Below are 16,395 nucleotides of genomic sequence, written 5' to 3'. Positions count from 1 at the left end.
TGATTTCTCTGACCCTCAGTTTCCTCCTCTGACAGAACTCATGTTTCCCTACTCTGCCTTCCTCATGGAACTATTGAATCAAATATGACCAAGACTGTGAATGCACTCTACACCCTAGAAAACATTCTTCAAAGGCAACTACTACAGCCCCAAAACCCAAGATATGGGCACTGTGCCAAAGTCCTAGATGTTAGAGCTGTTTTGGGCACAACATGCATCACCTCCGGCCACTTTCGTGCCTGTTCAGGATGCTGGGTAAAAAAAGGAGGAATAAGCAACCTCCCAAAACAAAATCTTCCTAAAATGCTGCACAGTGTGTATTTCTCCACTACTCACAAAACCACCTCTCCATTTTTTAAAGGATCAACCAAACTCCCTCTCCTCGTATTTTGAGGCAATAAAAAAGTTAAGAGGATCAGAAAGCCAGGACTCAGAACTCTCACTCTGTCAGCTGTACAATCTGGGCAAGACACTTAACCTCCACGCCTGCATCCCTTTCTATAACTGAAGACAACAGCAGTACCTATTTAATGAATTTGCTGTGACTCAATCAGATAATGGGCACAAAGTACTTGGTACACTGTTTAGCAAACAGGAATTCAATAAATGCTATTGTAATTTGAGATCTCCCACAATCTGGCCCCTCTCTCACATCCTCAAAATCAGGGTAGTGCCCACTCACCTCCCGCCACAGAGTCCACTCCAGCCTAGCCACTCCACTGCTGTATCCAAATGTACCCACTGGCTCCCCACCAGCAGCATCACGCAAGCACTCACACCTACCTGGCCTGCTCTGCCCCACACCATGTCTCTCCAGCTCCTCACCTCCTGGTCTCGCCACAGCTACGAAGGCTTCGCTATCAAGATCCGCACACTCATTCCATGCACTCCAACATCTGAATGCCTGCTATACGCCAAGCACTGTCCCTCCCTTCACAAAAGCTACGCCACCTCTGCCTGCACTGTTAGCATCGCATTTAGCCCGTGCTCTGTGTGTCCCACTTCCCTTAACTGGGGATTATCTTAGGTCTCCAGCTTCGGTGTCCACTTGGTGGTAACAGTGATCAGCCCTGAGGAACTAAGCCAGTGGCCCTGGTTGAAGTTACCTGTATCCGGGAAGAAGCTGTTAGCCAGCTGCTGCTGCATGGCCAGCTGCTGAGGTTTCATGCACATGGAAGGTGGCATGGTACCCATGGGCTTCTGTGCCAGCACTGGCTGGGAACTCTGCTGGGGCACCAAGCCTGCCTGCCCCCCATGCTGCCCACTTAGCATATGCCCTTGACTGGACACCATGGCCATGGATGGGGCCAGGCGCTGCTGCAGGGCATGTGCAGGTGGCTGGGTGGGCATCAGGGGTTGGGCCAAGCCTGGCTGTCGGGAACCTCCAAGTCCTAGGGCAAGCTGCTGCTGGGGCCCAGCCAAACTGGGAGAAGAGCCCTCGTGTGGCAAAGACATGGTCTGGGCAGGGCCTGGTGTGGACAGTAAGGAGTGCTGTTGCTGCTGTTGCTGGGCAGGCTGAAGCTGTGCTGAAAGCTGCTGCTTCTTCTGCAGCTCCTTCTTCTCATGCTCCAGCAGGTCCTCAATGAGCAGGGGTAACTCACTGGCTACAAGTGAGCTCTCCATCTTGTCCAGCTCATCCCCAGATGCTGCATGGCCACTGGGCAATGTCAAAGCCTCACTTTCTAGCTCAAACTTTTCCAGCAGGGAGGACCCTCCTGGGCCACTCAGAGGGCTGGGGGTCAGCAGGTGAGCTGGTGGTCCTCCTGTGGCCCCAAAGGGACCCTTCTCAGTTGTGTGCCCACTGCTGGAAAAGGGTCCTGTGCCCATCCGGGTGTCCCGGATGCCCATCACGCTCTGTGCTGGCTTCAGTCCCAGGCCCAGGGAGGTGGTGGCAGGTGCTGGCTCTACCTTGGGGGTGGTAATGGCGAACTGGCAAGGGGAAGGGTGGCGCCCACCTTCCTCCACCTTGGGCTTCACCTCAGGAAGCCCTGATGCCAGACGGGGCTCACAGGCATCAGTAGCAGGAGGAGGGCGCTCCTCAGGACCCAAGGGTACTGGCTCCACCCCTCGTAGCAGGGCCTCCCGCTCAGCCTTCTCATTGGCTGACTCCACCAGCCTTAGGTGCTCATTGAAAATGTCCTTCTTGTCCCCTGTGTCCAGCTCAGGATCAGTATAGGCCAGCAGATCAAACTCATCCCCGTTAAGCAGGTCATCCAGGTGGGGGTCATTGGTCTCCAAGTTTTCCAGGGTGCCCAGCTCATCATCTCCCTTGGCCACGTCCACACCCAGGCCCAGGTGAGCAAGCTCCTCATCATCCTCTAGGGCCTTGTGGGCATCAAAGTCATCGTCCAGCTCGGGATCCTCGCAGGGTAACTTCCCAGCTTCCAGGGCCAGAGGAGGAGGGCGGCTAAGCTCAGTGCTTGAGGGGGGGCGGCTAACCAGCTCCAAGCCAGTGGGCAGGGAGGGACCTTTGGTGTGGGGCATTGGATGGAGACTGTTGCTCAGTTCAGGAATCGGAGGAACTGAGGGTTTCTGTGGGGGAAGGCCAGATACTGCTAGGCCTCGAAGCCCTTCAGGAGCCATTCGGTGGGAGTCCTCATTTACTGGGTAAAAACGGGGTCTCTGAGGGGGGCCCTGACCAGGAAACGGAGCCCCCCCGGGTCCTAGTCCTTTCTGTACATTGTGCCGCAACTCTATGAACTGGGCCGGGCCAGCTGGACCAGGTACTGGCTCCCCAGGGCCAGGCAGGCGGGTGGGAATCCCCGCCAGGGAGGAACCTAGGGCTTGGCGGCCAAGTTCAGGCCCAGGAGTTGATGGAAAGCGAGTAGACATGGCAAGTCGCATGGAGGTGGCAGCTGTTGCCTGCTGCTGCTGCTGCTGCTGCCACAGTTGCTGCTGCTGCTGCTGCTGCTGCTGCTGTAAGGGCAGGGACCCAGGGTAGGGTGCTCGCTGATAGAAGGCTTGGGAGCCTCCCACCAGTTGCCTGGAAGAACATGCAGTAGTCAGTACGATGAAATCAGGACGATGAGCTAGAACACGGGCTGCGGGCAGCGGGGAAGGATAGAGTCGCCGCAGTCAGAGGGAACGGGGAAGAAGAGTAAGTGACACTGGACGAGGGTCAGCCACGGGAAAACCAGGGGCAGCACACTGCAGTGGTGAAGTCTGTTCCCTTGCTTTACCCCGAGGGAACCCCCTTGGAGCCTCACCGGTTGTTCACATCCATAGAAGAAGGGGTGGCTGGTGGAGGGGGCCGGGAAAGTCGGTCGTCACTGGGGAAAGCCCCTGGCCCCAGGATGGGACCACCCAACTTGCTTGGGGGGAGCCCCACAAGGTTACTCTTGTCCTAGGAGAGACAAAGGTAGATGAGGGTGGACACCTTCAGCACCTGGGACAACCCCCCCCCCACCACCCTTTGCCACTTTACCTACCTGGGTCCCGGTGAATGGGGTCTGGCCGCGACTCAGCTGCTCAAAGGCAGGGCTGCTGGGCTCAGCACCCCAGCTGCCCGGGGGCCCTACCACTCCTGCAGCTGCCGCAGCTGTCTCCTTCTCCTGCCGCAGGGTGTTGCGCTGGATCTGCTGCCGAATCAGCAGCTCCCGGAGTCGCTGGCGCTGTGCGGACAGACAAGCGGGGTCAGTCCATTCTATTCCAATCACAGGGCTGGCATAGGGACAGCAGAGGGATGGGGGTGTGGGAGGTTCACTCCCAGATGTCCACCCACCTGCCGCTGCTTCTCCAGTTCTGTTTGGCTGAGGCTGGACATGCCCGGGTCCTGGGTACCTGGAAGTTCGGGTGCCGCCAAAGAGCTGCCCATTCCAGCCCCTGGGTCTTCTCGCTTATCGACCGGTGAGGTGATGCCTGCCCGCTGTGAGGCTCCATGGGACAGGTAGGGGAGGGATCCATCGGGTGCAGGTGGCGGTAGGACTGATGGGGGGCGTAGTGGGGACAGCCCAAAGCCCTCTCCTGTGGACCCGCTGCTGGATCCCAGGGGGCTGCCCGATGGGTGGAAGTTCCCTGTGGCTACTGCGTAGTTTGTGCTTTGAGGCTTGCCCAAGGTAGGGCCGGGCCCAAAATGGCTGTTGATCCCATGGGGTGGAGGGAGACCAGGCTGAGGGACAGGGGGCTTTAGGGAAGGCTCCCCTACTGCCTGAGGGAAAGTGAAACGCATGGGAGAGGGAGTGCCCACAAAAGCACCCGTCCCAGGGGACCGGACGAAATTAGGTGGCTGCCCACTTGGGACCTTAGCATGGAGCTCACCTGCCGGCCCTGAGGGCAGGGCTGCTGGGAAGCCCCCAGCCCCCAGAGGAGTGTGGGCTAGAGGACCAGCCTTGAAGGCAACTTCAGGGGGCTGGGGTCGGGGTGGCTTATGCAAGGGGGCAAATGGGTCACGGGACTGAGGGCGTGAGGGTGGACGGGAATAGGGATCAGGGGACTGGAAGCGAGGGGTAACGGGGGATGGGCAAAAAGCCTCAGCAGACAAAGGACGGGGTGTTAATGGGGACTGGGAGCTGGACTGGGACTGGGGACTGGCGGGCACTCGGGAGAAAGGGTCTGAGGGCAATGAGCGAGGGGGCAGGCCACAGCAGCTCTCAGGGGGTGGGGGTTGGGGCCGAGGGGTCAATGGGGGCTGGGCATAAGGGTCAGGGTAGGGGCCAGGGCGATAGATGTCCGAGTGGCTGGGAGAAGAAGGGGCCAAAGCCTGGGCAGGGGGTGGCTCCTGGGGCCTTAGGCCCAAGCCCGGGCTCTGGGGCTCTACCTGAGATGCCCGAGGGGTTAGGGGGGCTTTGAAGACATCAGGTGCCTTTAATTCCAGGCTGCCCAGGTGGGGGCCTGAGGAAGGTGAGTCAACAAAGCCTAGGTTTGGGGGCCCATAGCTAGGAGAGGATGCCCCGAGCTCTTCCTTCTTCACCTCTAGGGCCTTCCGAGACTCCCCAAAAGGCGGGGGCGACAGCAGGGGCTCGGTAGCCTTGCCTCCCCCTATCCCTGGGCTCTCAGGCACAGCCAGGTTGTCCAGTGAGGGGCAGCGGGGCTTGAGAAAGGGGTCAGGTGTGGAGGGCTGGTGTCGGGGGGTGCCAGGTGGGGTAGTGTGGAATTCCCCTGGCTGGCCAGTCCCAGGACGAGACGAGGAGCCCAGTGTCAGGGGCTGCGCGGGGGCCCCAGTCGGACTAGGATAAGGAGGATAGGTAGGTGGTGCCGTGGGGAAGCGGGGTTCCAGAGCGTAGGCGGGGGCCAGTCCAAAGGGGTCCTGAGAAGGCACTTGGGCGGGCACCTGGGGTGGGAGCTTGAGGAAGAGCTCACCGGGCGAGTCGGGGCCGGGCACTGTGCCCGCTGGCGGCTTCAGGAACCCATCCGCAGAGGTAGACAAGCCGGCGGGGGTTGTGGGGCTGCCAATGAAAATGGTGGGGGCAGCAGCAGGGGGCGGACTGCCCAGTGCCCCTGGCTGGGGGGGAATGCGGAGATGTAGGGCCGGTCGGTCAGTCTTACGGGCCATGTCGCCCACCTTGGTCTGCTTGTTGATCTGGCTCTCAGCCTGCTACAGGGAGAGACCAGGCACAGAGCAGTCAGGCTGCTGGGGCAGGTGCTATGTCCCCCATACCCTCCGAGAGGCCTCCAGCTACAGAACATGGATGGCACCGCCCAGCCCAGCCCAGCCCCCACTCACCTTTTGCACCTTGTTAATGCGATGAGCCGCCCGGTTATCTTTGGCCTTTTGCTGAGGGAGACAGGACACAATCTCAGGCCTACCAGGGCTCAGTTTCATGCCCAGCACCCATTCCTCATGTCCCTCACTCCCTACCCAGAAGGGGATCCCTTCTGGCCCAGTCACTTTGGGAGTGGGGAATAGCAAGAATTGAGGTGAATTTCCCCAAGACACCCCCGAGCCCCAGTTCCCACCCTGACCCAGGCTCCCTTCCATCTAACCAGGTAGGGGGCTTTGTCAGCAGCTGGAACTTTCCTCCAGAGCTTCATGATTTGTTTGCAACGGCTAGACCAGTCTGAAGGGCAGAAGTATCTCATTAGAGGAGACCTGGCAGGTGACCCCTGTGCCCACCACATTACCAGGTGGTTTCCCCTGCCCCTCTTCCATGGGTACCTGGGTAATCCTGCTTGAGGTTGGGAAAGTTAATGTTGGCATAGAGCACAGGCGAGATGGTGGAGAGCTGGCCCAACTCCTCATCCTTCTCCCAGCGCTGAAGGCTCCGCTGGTTATAGGAGAGCCCGTCGCCCTCACCCTCCGTGGTGGGGGTGGTGGGGGTGGAGGGCGTGGTGCCCCCCGAGCCTGTCCAGGGGCTGTCTGGCTCACCGGGTTCCGGGCTAAAGAAGCCCCCGCGCTCCCTGGGGCGCAGGGGCAGAGAGTCACAGAGAGCAGGGATGCCAAGCCCCACACCCAGACAAACTGCCTGGAGCCCCCAGGCCACTGCCCTGCCCCTCCCCCACCCAGAAGGGTCACTAACTAAGGAGCAGAGGGACATGCTGCTACAGTAGCACGGAGAAGTCCAAGGTCTCCTCCCTAAGCATGACCCCAGTGGGAGGGAAGGGACAACAGGGACTGCCTATTGAGGTTAAGCACAGATACCAACCTAGAATCCAGGAATGGGGACTGGCAGAGGCCCGGGTAGGAGTCCATTGGGCTGCTGGAGGGGAGATTGCCCAAAGGGAGTCCACCTACAAGAGGCACAGGATCAGAGAAAGGGAGGAAGAGGCCCATCCTGGGGCAAGCTTGCCCAAACCTGGCCACCCAGTCTTCACTCCACTCCCATCCACATCACCTTGAAGGAAGGGTCTCTGCAGCGGTGTCCGGCTGCCGTCTGGGCCAGGGGTCCCACAACCCAAGTTCTGCTCTCGTTCAGAACCCAGAACATCCTTGAAGAGCTGCTGCAGGTCCTTAGATTCCATCTTGGGCAGTTCTGTAGGGGGATTGATGAAGGATGCCACTGAGGAAGACTTAGAATTTGAGGGGACACCACAGGCTACAAAAGGCCATGGTCAGGGAAGGTACCCAGGACTCCCCACCAAAGACGCTATGCAGATGGCAGTCCCACAGGTAGGACCTTGTCCTTCTCCCACAGAAGACCCTTACCCATCTTCTTTTGGAAGATAAGCCTATGACCTACCAGATTCCCTCACCATAGCCTCACCTTCCGTGGGAATCCTATCTAAGTCAGAGCTGAGCATCCCTTCACCCGGAGTGCCTGGCTTCTCGGGGTCACTGGGTACTGGGGATGCCTTGATGCCTCCATCTTCAGGTCCTGCAATTGCCAGGACAAACCCATCAGCCAAGGACAATGCAGAGGCCCTAGCCCGGCCACCCTGAACCACAGAGGGCGGGACACAGCTGCCAGCCTCCAACCCAGGTGGTGCTCAGTGGCAAAACCAAGACAGGACACAGTCCTCCCAACACCCCTCACCTGGTGTATCAGCCTTGCCCTCAGGGCCGCGGGATTCTTCATCTGCAACATCTGGGCCATCATCTCCTATGAGCAACAGACGCCACTCCAGTCAGAGATGCCCCACACCTGGTGCCCAGAATGGGCCTCCAGCTCCACATGCCAGGGCCTAGGCCCACCTTCACTTTTGGAAGATAAGCCTATGCCCTACCAGATTCCCTCACCAGCTCCCAAGCACAGGAAAGTGGGATCCCTTCAGACCACCTCACCCCCACATGACTAACCTTTCTGTGAGGTAGGGAGCTCCTTCCTATCTGAGCCTCCATCCCCCTTGGCTTTGGGGGTTCCTAGTCCAAAACTTGGCCGGCCCACCCCAACTGCAAAAAGGGCCTTTCGGCTCAGGTCCAGCAGCTCCTTCCCAAAGAAAGCTTCCTGCAGGAGAAGTAAGAGAAACAAGCTTCTTCACGGTCTGCAGGGCAGGTGCTCCCCTCCCCACACGGAGCCTCAGACCCACCTGCAGATAAGCGGGAAACATGTCTTCCAGTTTGCTCTTCTTGCGCCCTCGCCGCTGCTGCTTCTTCTTCTCATCCCCGTCAGCTAAGTTCTGGTCCACAGGGCCCTCAACAGGCAAGTCTACAGGCATCACTGGGAAGAGAAGGGGGGGTGTCATCCCCTTTCAGGGGATATGAGGCATGTTGCTCCTCACTTGGCTGAGGGTTGCTCTCTGCCTATTCTCTCCCCAATGGAATTGAACCCACCAACCTCTCAGCCCTTCGTGAGCCGTCACCCCCTGGGCCTCCCTGGCAGCGCCCCCTAGTCCCTGTGATCCCCACCTTCTCCCAGACCCCACTGGAGCCCTCACCCGTCTCACCCTCGTCGGGCTGCCCATCCCCACTCAACACCTCCGCCTGTGCAGCAGGCCCCTTTTTCACACGTGTGTGAGATTTCCGCTGTCGCACCATGAAACCACCGATGCCTATGAGGAGGCAAAGCAGAGACTGAGAAGCTGCGGGGGACCTGGTAAGCTCTCTCTCCCCACGCACCTTTCCCATCCCTGGGCCTCACCAGGCCGATAGGGTTTGCGTTTGCGTTTCTTGCTTTCCTCTGTCTCCTCTCTGCCAGGCTCCACATCAGGGCTGATGGGGCCCTCCAGCTTCATTTCACATTCCATGTGCTCCACGCCACCTGTGGTTGGGGATGAGAGAGAGACATGGAGGGAGAGAGAGAGGGGGGAAGATCAGAGGCATGGACCCTTTTAACTTTGTCATCCTGCCATCCAAGAACACAGAGCCCAGGCCTTGCCACAGAGCCACCTAGCAAGACCCAAGTGGCTTGAGGGAGACCAGGAGTAGCAATGCTGCCCCACGCAACATCCCACTCTCCCAGGCATGTTCCTGCTCCTTAGCCACTCCCTGGGATCCCCCAGCCTGACCTTCACCCTTCAGCAGCTCATCAGTGTCCAGGTCCCCATCCTTCTTGTCATCAGGGCCGAGGGCATCCGAGGGCTCAGAGCCCTCCAGCCCTGCCTCGCCTGGAAGGCCAAGCCGTCCTCGCCGCTGGCGCCGCTTGTGCAGAGGGGACATGGTCAGGTTACGCAGCACGGCCATGCCCGTTTCTGTCAGCCACACACCCTCGAAGCGGAAGTACTGAGGCTCTGCACAAAGGGGAAGAGTATATCACCCCTGGATGGAAGCTCCAGAGAAACCAGAACTCCCAGTTCCAGCCTAAGTCCCCAGCTGGGACAAAAGCAGCCAAAGACCGACCAAAACCAACACTGGGGTGTGAGCGCTGGAGAGACAGGCCACCAACGGGTGCCAGCTGTGGCCCGAGTGCTCCATCAGTGACCCAGAAGGGTTCACAGGCTACTACAGAAGCCTGACTTTGCTCATGACTAACACTAGTTCACCAGTATATTCTCTAGAAGCCTGGGCCTGCAGAATGCCAGCACATGGGGCCCTGGATGCCAGGAGTAGTGCCCACATCATGACGGAGGAGGAGATGGCCCCAGCCTCCTTCCTGGAGAAGAACAAGTCATTTTCTGTGCTCTCTGGAAAAGAGATTCTGGCAGTGCAAAGGCCATGTTGCCTAGTGGAATGAACTTTGCCTGGGAAAATGGAAGCCTTGGTTCTCGTCCTAAGCTAACCACTAACCTACTGGGTTGACCCTGGGCAGGCCACTCAACCTCCAAGGATCTTAGTTTCCTCCTCCGAAAATGAGGAGATGAAGCTGGTGGGGACAGGGTGGAGGGTGGCTGGTGAGAGCCAGACCAGACAGTGTCTGGGTCTCCTCCGGACCTTGGCACTTGGGATTTCTGGGACTCACCTGGCTCTTTCACCTTCATAGGCACCAACTCTGGGGGGGCAACAGGCGCTGTGGAAGAGAGGCAAACCAAGGCCGCTTGAGGCCCTGCCCCAAAGCAAGGCAGCCCTGCCCTGACCTCTTTGCCCCTCTCCCCAGCACCTGGCACTCACCAGCAGGCTTTACCACGTAGGGCTGGCAGGAGACACAGTCAAAGCCCTCGTCAGCAGCCTGCTCCACATCGTCTTCCGTGAAGAGGCTCTCGCAGCCAGCATGCATCCACCTGTAGGAAAGGAGACAGGAAGCAATAAATGTAGACAGCGCAAGGAGGAGAATAGGGAGAAGGCCTCTATGAGGTAAGGGGGCAACCTCACCGTTCACAGTGGCGGCACTGGATGAGCAGGTCCTCTTCCACATATGGGGCATGACAAATAGGGCAGGTCACCAGGCTGGCACAGGGCCCGCAGTGTGTATAACTGTTCTGCCATTCACAGTGGAAGCCAGGGGAGGCGGCCCCACACTGCATACAGGACACACACCTGGTGGTAGCAGACACACAGCCTTCAGCGCCTAAGCTGCCCAAGGCAAGCAGAGGCACCGAAGCAACCAGCCCCTGGCTTTCTACACCCAGGCTCTGTCATGTTAGCAACATCCCAACCCTCCAGCATCTCTGGCCCCGGCCCCTCAAGAGCCCAGGCCTCCTTACCACTTGCACTTCCAGCCACCCTTGGGTACAGTGAGCAGTGGCGGGTCCAAGCAGTATGTGTGGTAGCTAATGTCACAGTCATCACAGAGCAGCAGGCGTGAGGGGTCCGAAGCTTGGCCACACACCTCACACACGATGCACTCCACACAACGCCAGCCCTTCAGCAGCATCACCTTGGTGATCTGGTATACGATACAGCAACTCCTCAGAGTAGGACACACAAGACAGGGCAGACTGCTCGGGGCAAGTGGGACATGCCATGGGAGGGTTGAAGGACCTCAGGGCTCATCTCAGCACAGGAAGGCCATGCCGAGCACACTCGTCCCCAAAAGCAATGGTTCTAAACTTAGGCTCTTGGGGATCGCCACCAATCAGAGAACAGCCTCACCCAGCCACTGCCTCATGACCATCTCTCACTAGCCAACTCTCCAGAAAGACAAAAAGACTGTTGGGTAGAATCAGATTGTATTTCCCCCAATTTTTCTTAAACATTTAGAACCTACCACTGTTAAAAGTTAATGAATGTTAGCAGTGAACAAGTTCTAAATTAACAACAATGAAAACCCCAAAACAAGTGATCCCACTTGGGTCAAAAGCAGTACTTTCTCCTTGTACACACGTTGTTTCTGATTTTGATTTTATACTTTATCTCCAGGCCATATCACGTTTCCTATTAGTAAAGCTCTCCCAGCTTATACAATAGATTAAATTATACCAGTAAATCATGGTCTACCACTGAGAAACTTAATAAAGACCACCATGATTTCCAGAGTACTTTGCCCCATGATGAGTCTGATAACCACTAGTAACTGGTAAGAAAATTCTATGACCAAAAGCCACTTTAAATAGTGTGACCATGGGGCGCCTGGGTGGCTCAGTGGGTTAAAGCCTCTGCCTTCGGCTCGGGTCATGATCCCAGGGTCCTGGGATCAAGCCCCACATCGGGCTCTCTGCTCAGCAGGCAGCCTGCTTCCTCCTGTCTCTCTGCCTACTTATGATCTCTGTCAAAACAAATAAATACAATCTTAAAAAATAAAGTAAAATAAAACAAAATAAAAATAGTGTGACCACGTATCAACTCTACTCAAATTTTTAAAAAAAGAAAAAAGATAGTATGATAAGAACCGGGGCCTAAGATGAGAAGTAACTGACTCCATTCCCTAGCCCAGGCTTCTTGGGCCTTGAACTCACCTTGCTGTTGACACAATAAGGGTGATAGCACTGAGAACACTGGGAACAGGCAAGAAGGTGGCCCTCTGCCCCCCGGCCAAAGCTGCCACATACCACGCACATGTCCTAGAGAAACACACAAAAAAAACCCCAATGACCTAGTCTCCTCATCTCAATCAGTCCCAGAGACCAACTACAACACTAATCTGAAAGGAGGGAGTCCCACACCCCATCATCAAACACTTAGCCATCACCAACCTGTTCCTTCCTAGCATGCCTTGCTCATCTGCCCATGACCATGTACCATTTGAATTGGTACATCCTGACATGGGTAGAAGGAAGGAGAAGTAAAAGGAAAATAAGAAAGGTAAAGACTAGTCAGGATGAGAGAATAGCATATCTGACAAAAGTCTATGAGCTCTGAGATAATTCAGGTAAGAACGTACGTGAACCTCCCTAAACCACAAGCTTCAATAAGGCAGGTACCATTTCTTGCCTTTTCCCTGCTATACCCCTTGCTATCCTAGCTCAGTGCCAAGCTCAGAGAAGACACTAAAGAGAAATTTGATGGATGGACAAACAAATGCACACCATGATCCTGATTCACTGTTTTCTCATTATCTCACTATCCCCAGAGAAGCACGTCCTTGGTTTGGTTTTCCTCATTTACCCTCCCACTGCAATACGCACACCCACTGCTGGGTCGGCCAGGTCTCAGTGCTGAGGACAGGACACCAGACAGGTACAGTACCTGCATGAGGACAAACTTGTCTGTGTTGGAGAAGAGAACCACAGTATTTTGCATGGTGTCGTCATCGTCGTCTTCCTCCTCTTTGCTGGGAGAGCTATCGATATCAGCAACCTTACAGGCAGAGAGTTGTGGCAAGTGAGGCAGCTGGGTCTCGCCCCACTAAGCTGCTTTCCCCTTTGGTGTTGGGGGAAGGACGCGTGAACCTCTGGCTAAGATGAAGGCCAGGAGCCAGGACTAAGAAGCAGAAGAACACCCTAGCTCCCAAACCGGGCCTCAGCCTGACAGCAGAGATTTCAGAGAAGCCTGGGGGCCGGGTGGACAGAAGGAGCACAGGCAGAGCTGGCCAGGCCCTAGGCTAGCAGGTAGGTAGGTGAGCGTGCAGGGGACTGGCAGGATTTAAAGGGTGTTTAATCCTTAAGGGACCAGCTGAAGCATGTTTGGGAAATGGGAAACCTCTCCTTACTACCAGAGTCTCAATGGAAGAAGTAGTTGATTTTAGCCGGGCCCGTCCTCTCCCACGTCCTCCATGTGCTCCTCCACGAGGCCGGCGTCTTCCTGGGAAACTACTGCTGCGACCCTGAGTGATGGAAGAGGATGATTACAGCAAGTCAGGAGCTTGTCATCCCACAGGGTGTTGGTTCCATGGGCTTGGGGGGCGGGGAGAGAGGAAAGGAGTGGACAGAGCATGACAGGTGATAAGGCCCAGGAGTCCCAGTCTGGGCAGGGGAAAAGCCAAGCTCTCAGTCCAGCTCAAACCATTCCCCTGTCCCAAGGAGAAAGAGTGGCCAACATGGCACAATGAGAAAAACAGTAGCTAGAGAGACCTGTATTTCTAGTCCTTACTCTCCTACTGGGTAACCATGAACCCGGACAATTCACCTCCCCCTCTATCAGTATTCCCCTTATAGAAGTTACAGAATGAACCAAAGGATCTCTGAGAGTCTACGATTCAATAAACCAGGTGGAAAGCTAACAGTGACGCAGGACCACACCCCTGAGAGTGGCATCACACTGACCACAACCAGCGGCCAGAGAGTCTCTCACCTGTTTGATGCGGGAACGAGCTGGGGAGCTGCGCCGCCTCCCCTTGTCCCCCTCAGCTTTGCCTCCGCCAATAGCTGTCCCGGCATCACACAGTAGCGAGTCATCAGTCTCTGGCAGCGAGTCAGTACAGAGCCGCAGGGAGCCCTCATCTCGGGCTGGACTAACGTCTGTAGATACCCCCAGCTCCATGGACAAGGAGCCGCCCCCCTCGGGGTCGGGAGAGCCTAGTAGGGGCTCTGAGCCAGGAAAACTGGCACTGGCATCACCCTGGCTCAGATTAGAAATCTCATTAACGATGTCGGACTTGATGAGAGTGGGTGGGGTAGGGGCCACTGGGATACGTGGCTCCTCTTGCTCTTCACAGGGTGAACCCTGCCCTGCCTGCTTGCCTTCTGGGCCATAGACCTCCATAGGGGTCACAGGGGCCAGCTCCTCGGGGTCCAGGAGCACAGGGGAACCCTTAAGTTCACTAGCCAAGCTGCCAGGGGTCTGTCCAGCCTCTGGCTGTGAACCAGGAGTGTCAGTCCCATCCAGGGGGGCTGTGTCTTCCCCCAGACCAGAGAAGTCATCCAGAGGTGGGGCAGGGCTGGGCGCAGGGCAGGACAGGTTCCCCATGGGGGAGGGGAGAGGACTAGTAGGGCTGGGTTCCAAGGCTGGACACTCAGGCTCTGGGACTTTCTCAGTCTCCATCTCATGTGGCTCAGCCTCCTCTGAGACCTCCACTGCCTTCTCCATGGGACTCAGTGGGGAGGGAATGGACAGTGGCAGAGCAGGAAGAGAGCACTGGGAAGGAGGGGAATTTGGGGGAGGCGGGGAATGCTGCAGGAGTGGAGAACACCGAGAGGGAAGTGGCTCCATCAGGATGGGAGAGGCTGGTCCCACCGGGGAGCCTGGAGATGGGGGAAGGATCATAGGGGGTACAGGCTCAGGGTCAGTGCAGTTAGCTTCTGGTGGGGGGCTGATGGGCGTCTCAAGGATGGGGGCAGCCAACGGCGACTCAGGGTCACTGTCCCCTTTGGCACCAAAGGGGTACTCTAACTCCCCCAAAGGAGACAGAGCCGGCGGGGCCACAGCTGTGATAATGGGTGAGAGCGGAGGAGGAAGAGGATCTGGAGAGAACGAGAAAAAGAGAGGCTCTTAGATTAGATGTGCCATAAAGAATTAAGACTGTCCCAGATAAAGGGTTACTAACTTCCCCTTACCTGGTGGCATCAGCTGAGGTGACAGGGATGGCTCCCCGGATGGGGACACCCGCAACTCCTCCGGTAGGGGGGACAGAGGTGGTTCCCCAGGCTCAGACAGGGTCGGCTCTCCAAGCAAGGGGGATAAAGGTGGCTCCCCAGGTGGGAGGAACAAGGGCGATTCCTCAGGTGCAGGACATAGGCCCGGCTCCTCAGGGGGCTCTTCAGGTCGAGGGGACAGGCGCAGTTCCTTAGTCTGGGGGGACAGGCCCAACTCCTTGCACTGGGGGGACAGGCGCAACTCCTCAGGCCGGGGGGACAGTCGTGGCTCCTCTGGCCGGGGGGACAGGCACGGCTCCTCAGACCCAAGGGACAGGCGCAGCTCCTCAGGCACAGGGGACAGCTGCGGCTCCTCAGGCACGGGGGACAGGCATGGCTCCTCAGGCCGGGGGGACAGGCGTGGCTCCTCAGGCCGGGGGGACAGGCATGGCTCCTCAGGCCGGGGAGACAGACAAGGCTCCTCAGGCCCAGGGGACAGGTGCAGCTCCTCAGGCCCAGGGGACAGGTGCAGCTCCTCAGGCCCAGGGGACAGGTGCAGCTCCTCAGGGGTAGGGGACAGGCATGGCTTCTCAGGCCGGGGGGACAGACGCGGCTCAAGCCAAGGGGATAGACACAGCTCCTCAGGCGCGGGGGACAGGCATGGTTCCTCAAGTACAGGGGACAGGCGGGGCTCCTCAGGCCGAGGGGACAGGTGCGGCTCCTCAGGCCGAGGGGAGAGGTGGGGCTCCTCAGGCTGAGGGGAGAGGTGGGGCTCCTCAGGCCGAGGGGACAGGCACGGCTCCTCAGGCTGGGGGCAGAGTCGTGGCTCCTCAGGCAGTGGCAACAGGGATGACTCCTCTAGCGGTAGGGTCACAAGTAAGTCCTCCGGGGGTGGAGAAGCAGGCGAGTCGTCAGGAGGCGGGGAAGTGGGTGAGTCCTCAGGTGGTGGGAATAGGCGTGAAGCCTCGGGTGGAGGGGACGTAGGAGCCTCCTCAGGTGGTGGGGACAGGGGAGATTCCTCAGGTGGTGGGGACAGGCGTGACACCTCAGGCAGGGAGGACAGGCATGATACCTCAGGTGGGGGGGACATAGGTGAGTCTTCAGGTGGTGGGGACATGGGCGAGTCCTCAGGTGGTGGGGACAGACGTGATGCCTCAGGTGGTGGCGAGAGGGGAGACTCCTCTGGCGGCGGGGAAAGGGGTGATTCTTCAAATGGTGGGAACAGACGCGATGCCTCAGGCGGTGGAGACATAGGTGACTCTTCAGGTGGAGGAGACATGGGTGACTCCTCAGGAGGTGGAGAGAGGCGAGATGCTTCAGGTGGTGGGGAAGTGGGCAACTCCTCAGGTGGGGGAGAAAGGGGAGACTCTTCAAATGGTGGGGACAGGGGTGACGCTTCAGGCGGTGGAGACAGGGGTGTCTCAAGTGGAGGAGATGGGGGTGACTCCTCTGGTGGAGAGAACGGTGACTCCTCCAGTGGAGAAAAAGGTGATGATTCAGGTGGAGGAGACAGAGGAGACTCCTCAGGCGGTGGAGAGAGGGGTGATTCCTCTGGTGGTGGGGACAGGCGCGATGCCTCCGGTGGAGGGGATGTGGGCGATTCCTCAGGTGGTGGGGACAGGGGTGACTCCTCAGGTGGGGGCAGCAGTGGCATCTCCTCGTTTAGGGGGCCCTCCAACCGGGGCTCAAGTTGGGCCCCTGCTCTCCCTGCAGACATAACACACTATGTTCCCACCTAGCCCAGCTCCACTGCACAGAGTAGGCAAAGCAGACACCACCCCTTGCCACAGAACAGACAGGAATCACTTTCAAGGACCC

At 57.9% G+C, this 16,395-nt stretch overlaps 1 protein-coding gene across 11 annotated transcripts in view; it reads right to left on the bottom strand.

Annotated features, from left to right (window-relative positions):
• KMT2D (lysine methyltransferase 2D) overlaps window positions 1–16,395 on the bottom strand; it is a 39,881-nt gene that overhangs the window by 15,290 nt on the left and 8,196 nt on the right. For 4 of the 11 annotated variants that reach the window (XM_059185471.1, XM_059185476.1, XM_059185481.1 and 1 more), the window contains exons 11-35: window positions 14,560–16,284; window positions 13,358–14,466; window positions 12,777–12,890; window positions 12,314–12,424; window positions 11,584–11,688; window positions 10,393–10,574; window positions 10,061–10,225; window positions 9,860–9,969; window positions 9,711–9,758; window positions 8,821–9,042; window positions 8,454–8,573; window positions 8,251–8,364; window positions 7,903–8,033; window positions 7,673–7,820; window positions 7,410–7,475; window positions 7,140–7,250; window positions 6,771–6,908; window positions 6,582–6,666; window positions 6,095–6,336; window positions 5,923–5,996; window positions 5,663–5,713; window positions 3,722–5,533; window positions 3,429–3,611; window positions 3,207–3,343; window positions 1,107–2,983 (exon numbers count right to left, since the gene is read on the bottom strand). In XM_059185471.1, the coding sequence (XP_059041454.1) occupies window positions 1,107–2,983; window positions 3,207–3,343; window positions 3,429–3,611; window positions 3,722–5,533; window positions 5,663–5,713; window positions 5,923–5,996; window positions 6,095–6,336; window positions 6,582–6,666; window positions 6,771–6,908; window positions 7,140–7,250; window positions 7,410–7,475; window positions 7,673–7,820; window positions 7,903–8,033; window positions 8,251–8,364; window positions 8,454–8,573; window positions 8,821–9,042; window positions 9,711–9,758; window positions 9,860–9,969; window positions 10,061–10,225; window positions 10,393–10,574; window positions 11,584–11,688; window positions 12,314–12,424; window positions 12,777–12,890; window positions 13,358–14,466; window positions 14,560–16,284 (9,180 nt within the window). The remainder of the gene's footprint in view (window positions 1–1,106; window positions 2,984–3,206; window positions 3,344–3,428; window positions 3,612–3,721; window positions 5,534–5,662; window positions 5,714–5,922; window positions 5,997–6,094; window positions 6,337–6,581; window positions 6,667–6,770; window positions 6,909–7,139; window positions 7,251–7,409; window positions 7,476–7,672; window positions 7,821–7,902; window positions 8,034–8,250; window positions 8,365–8,453; window positions 8,574–8,820; window positions 9,043–9,710; window positions 9,759–9,859; window positions 9,970–10,060; window positions 10,226–10,392; window positions 10,575–11,583; window positions 11,689–12,313; window positions 12,425–12,776; window positions 12,891–13,357; window positions 14,467–14,559; window positions 16,285–16,395) is intronic. The other 7 variants (XM_059185473.1, XM_059185479.1, XM_059185474.1 and 4 more) reach the window with 5 other exon arrangements.

Source organism: Mustela lutreola, chromosome 8 (genome assembly GCF_030435805.1).
Source record: "Mustela lutreola isolate mMusLut2 chromosome 8, mMusLut2.pri, whole genome shotgun sequence".
NCBI classification, from domain to species: domain Eukaryota; kingdom Metazoa; phylum Chordata; class Mammalia; order Carnivora; family Mustelidae; genus Mustela; species Mustela lutreola.
This window is presented reverse-complemented; position numbering and strand designations above follow the sequence as displayed.